The sequence below is a fragment of the Haematobia irritans genome, chromosome 5, assembly GCF_050003625.1.
Source record: "Haematobia irritans isolate KBUSLIRL chromosome 5, ASM5000362v1, whole genome shotgun sequence".
Classification (NCBI taxonomy): domain Eukaryota; kingdom Metazoa; phylum Arthropoda; class Insecta; order Diptera; family Muscidae; genus Haematobia; species Haematobia irritans.
In genome coordinates, this window is record NC_134401.1 from 56,148,044 (window position 1) to 56,156,282 (window position 8,239).

The window sequence follows — 8,239 nt, forward strand, 5'->3', positions numbered from 1 at the left end:
TGTATCGGTGGCAATTAACATAAAATTACCATATACATATAGTTCCATAAGCCTCATGTGTCGCAATTTTCATCCGATACGGTTAAAATGCTCCACGTGTTGTCATACAGCACATCCCTTACAATTTACAAATAATTACTCCATGCAGGCTCATAATTATATATTTGATCCATAATTAAGAGTCAAATACAAATTCATCCATATTATAATATATTTTTTATGTTTTAATAATCAATTTAGTTTAACTTAATTCAATTTAATATAATTGCATAGATTGTTATTACAGTAGACCTGCTTTAAATTTTAACCCTCTCATATCTGATAAGATCCCAGTGGACACTCATACACGAATCTGTCATTTTTATGATCTTAAACATTATGCTTCATCACTTCCTACTTAGTTCTGAATCCCATAAACTATCATATTTGAATTCAGGTAAAATACAGTCTTATGTAGTAGTTAAGAGTTTCTTCTTGACTTGGGTTAGTATTTTGTAGAGACTTTCCTTCGTATACAAAAAAGTTAAAGAAACTACAAGCCTACGTTTACCATGCTTTAAATACTTTAAACTGTTAATAAATTGTTTTGCATATGGACATATAGCTCCAATTGCAAGATGTTATTCAAAACATTGTTGTCTGGTATTTTTGTTTTTTGGGGTGTCAAAGTTTTCTGAAAAATTATGGAGATATACTTATTATTTTAATGTAAATATTCTAATTTAAATTATTAGTTAAAAATAGTCTACAATTAAAAAAAAAAAGTATAAAGTAATAGTAAAAAATTTCGCTATATTCAACAGTAGGAAATATTGTTCAATTTGCTGGTGAAGTAAGCACTGCGCTACTAAAATTCTTTACACAGGAAACTTAGTTAAACTTCACACAACAGAGGGTTCCACTGTCTCTATTTCTTTTGTGTATGTTTGCATGTATGTTTATGCATGTAGAACAAGAATATTTTGCTTACCAAGTTTTCATCGGAAACAGCTGATTCCAAATTGGCATTTTTATGATGTTTACGGTGTTTTGCTGAATAATCCGTTAGGGGTTTGGTTTCAACCAAAACACTCTGTAAGGCCAGCGACAGCAGCATAAAACCCAAGGTAAAAGACATTTTGAGTGGAAATTTTGAATTTCTATTCAAATGAATTGGATTCATATTATTTTTCATTTTATTTCTATTTTTTATGGATATTTTTAGAACGAATGAATGACACACGCACACTTCCACTATACACTTTTGAGAAATACACTTAGCGGAGGTCGTTGTGAAAAACGAGGATTTTGCTTTGTTTGAAAAAAAAAACGGCAGACTTTTTGTTACGATTATGGAGGAACAAAGAAATTTATTTCCTACATGCACTTTTTTTTTGCTTATTTTCTTTTTCTATAAAACAATTTTTAATATTTGCATTTATGATTAATATTTATTTAATTGATATTCAAAGCGAAATTATTATGCTTTTGAGATAAACGGAATTACTAGGCCTCAATTTGAACTTTGAATAGGAAATTCACATACGCACACACATTCACACACGCACAAACGAACACAAACCCTGAGATGATGATGTTTGGGATTTGTTTTGCAAATGCACTCTCTTTTGGCGACTTTACTTATGCAGCGGTACTTTTTATCTTCGATTTTGACAGTAGCGCACATGCGCCTTAACAAGCAACCAAGGAAACTATCACAGCATTAGAGGGCTCTGGCTATTCTAGCTATCACTCATACAAAGGCTTTTGCCACTAAGGGAGCCACGTTATTTATCTTCTTCTTCTTGTAATTATTTTCTTTTATGCTTTCGTAGTGCTGTGACTTTGTTGTGGATATTTTGAATTTTTCTTTAGTAGGTAGTTTTCTTAAATTTTAATTAATTTCCATTTCCATGAATGATTAAGTGACTTTCGTATGGCAAATTAATAAAAAAAAACAACACACCCTCTTTTGGGGAAAAACTCACATACACACGCACACACGCTATAGAATTAAATTTTTGACTCGCACGCACCGTGGGTATTTCCGTTTGTTGCTAGAGGGTTTTACTCAAGTGTAAAACTATGGACCTATAATTCTCTTTATCTTGTTAAGTTAGTCACTTTCATGTAAATAAGGGGTTTTCAATCGTATTTAAGTATAGTAATTTTGTTTTTCCAAGTCCAAGAAAAATTAGAAAAACGAAATCCATACAATATCTTATTTGTTGTTGTTAGTTTTTCTTTCGGTTTTGTTTTGATTATGGGGGCACAATGAAATACAATGAACGTCGTCGTTTTGTTGACGTCGTTGTATACTCTCGCTTCGACCGGCGGCCAACCACTTCGCTCGCGTTTGTTTGATTACTGAATTGGCTATGGTTATGGGCTTAGTTGAAGTAGCACACATTTTGTTTCTACTGGAACGCTAAACTGTGAGAGTCATTCGTAAACGCACACTTTACGAATGTGTCTTGCTTCATTCAAACATGAGAGGAGAAAAATTCAGGTCTCTGAGTGAGGTTCTCACTCTCACACAAAGAAACAGCTGATATTTGTTGAGGTCTTTGCTGTACGCTCACACCCACGATCAATGAACTGGCTAAATGCATTTGTAAACAAAACTGATCGCCCAACTAACTGGGTGACAGTGTTGCTAACAGTATGGATGGGAAAAATCACGAATTTGATAGACTGATAGTGATCATGAATTCGTTGGTAAAAGTTGCCACTTTAGTTCTCGATCTATTTATATAGATTAATCTATATACACGCAAATTATATTTTTTTCTCGAAAACGACATTTCAGATCAAGGAAGTTTTGTTTTTGTGAAAATTGGTTATTTCAGATCCAACAAAGTTGTTGGGGACAAATGTGGCAACGGGTACAATATAGAAAGATTTATTTTCCTTTAGACAGACAACTTTAACAAGACAAGAAAACTTCGTTGGTCTAAAATTTCGTTTCGGATGAAAGAATTATTGTTTTATGTGTACAATTTTGAATCGATATGACCAATTTTGCATGCTTATTACACTGACAAAAAAATTAACCTAACACGAAAGATTATGCAACTAACATTGTAGGACACACAATTTATTTTGGTTTAAAGTTTTGTTTTTAATGAAGGACAAATTGCTATACCCTCCACCATAGGATGGGAGGTATATTAAGGGTCTTCAAAATAGTTGTTTACAACTGTAATTGCATCTTCTTTTGAGGTAAAACGCTTGCCAACAAGGAATTTTTTATACCCTCCACCATAGGATAAGATGTATATTAACTTTGTCATTCCGTTTGGAACACACCGAAATATTGCTCTAAGACCCCATACAGTACGATTATATATATTCTGGGTCGTGGTGAAATTCTGAGTCGATCTAAGCATGTCCGTCCGTCCGTCCGTCCGTCTGTTGAAATCACACTAACTTCCGAACGAGACAAGCTATCGACTTGAAACTTGGTACAAGTAGTTGTTATTGATGTAGGTCGGTATTGCAAATGGGACCATCGGACCATTTTTACGTATAGCCCCCATATAAACCGACGCTCAGATTTGGCTTGCGGAGCCTCTTGAAGGAGCAAAATTCTTCCGATCCGTTTGAAATTTGGTACATGGTGTTAGTATATGGTCTTTAACAACCATGCAAAAATATCGGTCTATAATTATATATAGCCCCCATATAAACCGATCACCAGATTTGGTTTGCTGAGCTTCTAAGAGAAGCAAATTTCATCCGATCCGGCTGAAATTTGGTACATGGTGTTAGTATCCTAGCAAACAATGGAGCACTATTTCAGCAGGATTGTAAGAGAGAGAGGCAGTACCAACTGCTTACAAAACAACCGAATCAGCGCTGATTTTTGTGGGCGATGTCCCGATTTAGAGCAGCTTCTACATAGCGCTGATATAACTGCTCATTTTAATAGAAATATTGCTCAGAAGTGATATATAATCTTGAGTATAGCATTGTTGGCGTGAAGGAAAACAGCACTACCTTTCATGCATCTATACTGTATGAATTGGTTGCAATAACGTAAACGAATGATCATAAACTGGTTTGATTACTCGTTTACGTTATTGCCACCGATGCATGCAGTGTGGATGCACTGCCTTCTTTATTATATACCAAAAAACGCAACTAAACTCTTACTGCTGAAGTATTTTTTGCTGGGATATGGTCTCTAACAACCATGCAAAAATAGGTCAACATCGGTCAATAATTATATATAGCCCCCTTATAAACCGATCCCCAGATTTGACCTCCGGACCCTCATGGCTGACAAAATTCATCCGATTCGGTTTAAATGTGGTACGTGGTGTTAGTATATGGACTCTAACAACCATATGTAGCCGCCATATAAACCGATACCCAGATTTGACCTCCGGAGCCCCTTGGAAGAGCAAAATTCACCCGATCCGGTAGAAATTTGGTACCGGTCTTAATTATATATAACCATACCGGTCTTAATTATATATAACCCCCATTTAAACCGATCCCCAGATTTGACCTCCGGATCTCTTGGAGGAGCAAAATTTATCCGATCCGGTTGAAATTTGGTACGTGGTGAAATTTGGTACATTGCGCTAGTAAAGGGTGATACGATCAAAATTTGGTCAATATAAACTTGACGTATTTCTTTCAATTTGAACACCCCTCATTTTGAAGGTGTGTGTGTGTGTGTAGAATGTTGCTCCTATTTTGATTTTGGAATTCACTCTTCAGTTGTCAAAATGCCGTCCAAGCAAGAAGAGCAGCGTATCAAAATTTTGCTCGCGCATCGCGAAAATCCGAACTACTCGCACGCAAAGCTGGCAAAATCGCTAAAAGTTGCCAAATCAACCGTTACAACCGTAAATTAAAGTGTTTGGGGAACGTTTGTCGACAGCCAGGAAGTCGGGATCGGGGGGACATCGAAAACCGGAAGCCGCTGAGACGACAAAAAGAGTTGCCGGTAGTTTCAAGCGAAACCCTAACCTCTCTCTCCGAGATGCCGCAAATAAGCTGGGTGTATCGTCTACAACCGTGCATCGAGCCAAAAAACGAGCCGGACTATCGACTTACAAGAAGGTAGTGACTCCAAATCGCGATGATAAACAAAATACGACGGCCAAAGCGCGATCCCGGAGGCTGTACACGACGATGCTGACAAAGTTTGACTGTGTGGTAATGGACAACGAAACCTACGTCAAAGCCGACTACAAGCAGCTTCCGGGACAGGAGTTTTATACGGCAAAAGGAAGGGGAAAGGTAGCAGATATTTTCAAGCACATAAAGCTGTCAAAGTTCGCAAAGAAATATCTGGTTTGGCAAGCCATCTGTACCTGCAGCATTTTCATAGCTTCCGGGACTGTCAACCAAGAAATTTACGTGAAAGAGTGTTTGAATAAACGTCTGCTGCCTTTCCTGAAGAAACACGGTTGTTCCGTACTGTTTGGCCGGATTTGGCATCTTACCATTACGGTAAAAAGGCCATGGAGTGGTACGCCGCCAACAACGTGCAGGTGGTTCCCAAGGACAAGAACCCTCCCAACACGCCAGAGCTCCGCCCAATTGAGAAATACTGGGCTATTGTCAAGCGGAACCTAAAGAAGACCAAAAAAACTGCAAAGGACGAGCAGCAGTTCAAGGCAAACTGGCTTTCTGCGGCGAAGAAGGTGGACAAGGTGGCTGTACAAAATCTGATGGCAGGTGTCAAGCTTGAGGCCCAGCAATTCGGATTTGGAAAAGCGAAAGCCTAACTGAATATTTTTCCTGAATTTTATACTAATTGAACTTGAAAAAGAAATTTAATTTGATTTTTTAAATAAACGATTTCACCGATTTACACGCGTTTTCTCTTGACCAAATTTTGACCGTATCACCCTTTATATGGCCACTAACAACCATACCAAAATTTTGTCAAAATTTTATTACTATAGAAAATTTTGTCATAATTTTATAACAATACAAAATTTTGTCAAGATTTTATTTCTATAGAGAATTTTGTAAAAATTTTATTGCTATAGAAAGTTTTGTCAAAATTTTTTATTTTTATAAAAAAATGTTCAAAATTTTATTTCTATAGAAAATTTTGTCAATTTGATTATATACGTATTTAATCGGCCTTTTTTGTTTAATATAAATATGGACTAACTTACAATTGAGAAGACAGTGTTAAGAAGTTTTAAGATTCCTTGCCATCGGCAAGTGTTACCGCAACCCAAGTAATTCGATTGTGGATGACAGTCTTTAATACAAGTTTCTATGGAATCCATGGTGGATGGTGCATAAGATTCGGCCTGGCCGAACTTACGGCCGTATATACTTGTTCATTTTGAAGTATCTATTATAATTTAGAAACCGTTTATGTGTTTATACATTAATAGTTTTTTTTATGCCAAAGAGAAAGTGAACCTACCATGAAAGAAAATATAAGTTTATTTTAGAAAATTTTAACTAACTTTCTCAAATTTAGGAATTTTTTTTTAAACAATAAAATTGTTTCTGTTATTTAAGAAAATTACATATTTTGAAATTAAATATCTTTAGCGCTGTACGAAGTTCAATACAGGTACAATTTTAGTAAAATGTACTCATTGGCGAGACTTATGAATTCAATTTAACCAAACTTTTCCCATTTTAGGAAAATATGAACTATTTTATTATCAGTAGTACACTAGTTCACGTCATTAAAATTACCAAAAAAATAATCAAATAAGAAACATTACCTCACATTGGACAAAATTTAACTAAAATCAATTAATATTTATGAACTAAAATAAAGTTCAATTGTCATTAGAGCCCATTTTTTTGAGTGTAGACTTTGAGCTTTATATGTCGCTACAAATGTCTTTATTTTAAAGAAGCAGCATCTTTGACTCAAAATCAATACAAAATTCCTTAAGGGAAGGTTAAAATCTTTAGATCCAAGTAAACTTTTTATACCCTGTTCCACAGTGTGTTAGTGCATATGTTTGTAACACCTAGAAGGAGACGAGATAGATACATGGTGTCTTTGGCAATAATGCTCAGGGTGGGTCTCTGAGTCGATATAACCATGTCCGTCTGTCCGTCCGTCCGTCCGTCTGTCTGTGAACTCATTTTTGTGATCAAAGTCTAGGTAGCAATTTAAGTCCAATCGCCTTCAAATTTTGCACATGTTCCTAATTTGGGTCAGAATAGAACCCTATTAATTTTGGAAGAAATCGGTTCAGATTTAGATATAGCTCCCATATATATCTTTCGCCCGATATGCACTAATATGGACAGCAGCCAGAGTTTTATACCGATTTGAAATTTTGTACAAACATAACACTTAGTCGTATAGTAAAGTGTACAAAATTTAATTGAAATCGGTTCAGGTTTAGATATAGCTCCCATATATATCTTTCGCCCGATATGGACTTATATGGCCCCAGAAGCCAGATTTTTGGTCGAATTTGGTTGAAATTTTGCACTAGGAGTACAATTAGTAGTATAGTCAAGTGTGCAAAATTTGATTGAAATCGGTTCAGATTTAGATATAGCTCCCATATATATCTTTCGCCCGATATGGACTAATTTGGTTCTAAAAGCCAGAGTTTTGGCCCAATTTGGTTGAAATTTTGCACAAGGAGTAGATTTAGCATTGTAGCTATGCGTGCCAAATTTAGTTGAAATCGATTCAGATTTAGATAGCTCCCATATATATCTTTCACCCGATATGGACTAATATGGTCCTAGAAGCCAGAGTTTTGGCCCAATTTGTTTGAAATTTTGGACTAGAAGTAGAATTAGTAGTGCAGTTAAGTGTGCAAAATTTGATTAAAATCGGTTCAGATTTAGATATAGCTCTCATATATATCTTTCGCCCGATATGGACTAATATGGTTCTAATAGCCAGAGTTTTGTCCCAATTTGGTTGAAATTTTGCACAGGGAGTAGATTTACCATTGTGTGCCAAATTTGATTGAAATCGGTTCAGATTTATATATAGCTCCCACATATAGTTTTCGCCCGATTTAGACTTATATGACCACAGAAGCCAATTTTTTTATTCCGATTTATTTGAAATTTTGCACAAGGAGTAGAATTAGCATTGTAGCTATGTGTGCCCAATTTGGTTGAAATCGGTTCAGATTTAGATATAGCTCCCATACATATGTTTTTCTGATTTCGACAAAAATGGTCAAAATACCAACATTTTCCCTTATAAAATCGCCTCTGATTAGTCGACAACTTGTAAAAAGGACTGTAATTTTCCTTATCATCAAATACATATATATATATATATATA

At 35.5% G+C, this 8,239-nt stretch overlaps 1 protein-coding gene across 1 annotated transcript in view; it reads right to left on the bottom strand.

Moving 5' to 3' along the window:
* The window catches only part of LOC142239700 (matrix metalloproteinase-2-like), a 219,287-nt gene extending 216,960 nt beyond the window's left edge, over window positions 1-2,327 (bottom strand). The window contains exon 1 of the mRNA XM_075311483.1: window positions 971-2,327. Within this exon, the coding sequence (XP_075167598.1) occupies window positions 971-1,174 (204 nt within the window). The 5' untranslated portion in view covers window positions 1,175-2,327. The remainder of the gene's footprint in view (window positions 1-970) is intronic.
* Between the last annotated feature and the right edge of the window lie 5,912 nt (window positions 2,328-8,239).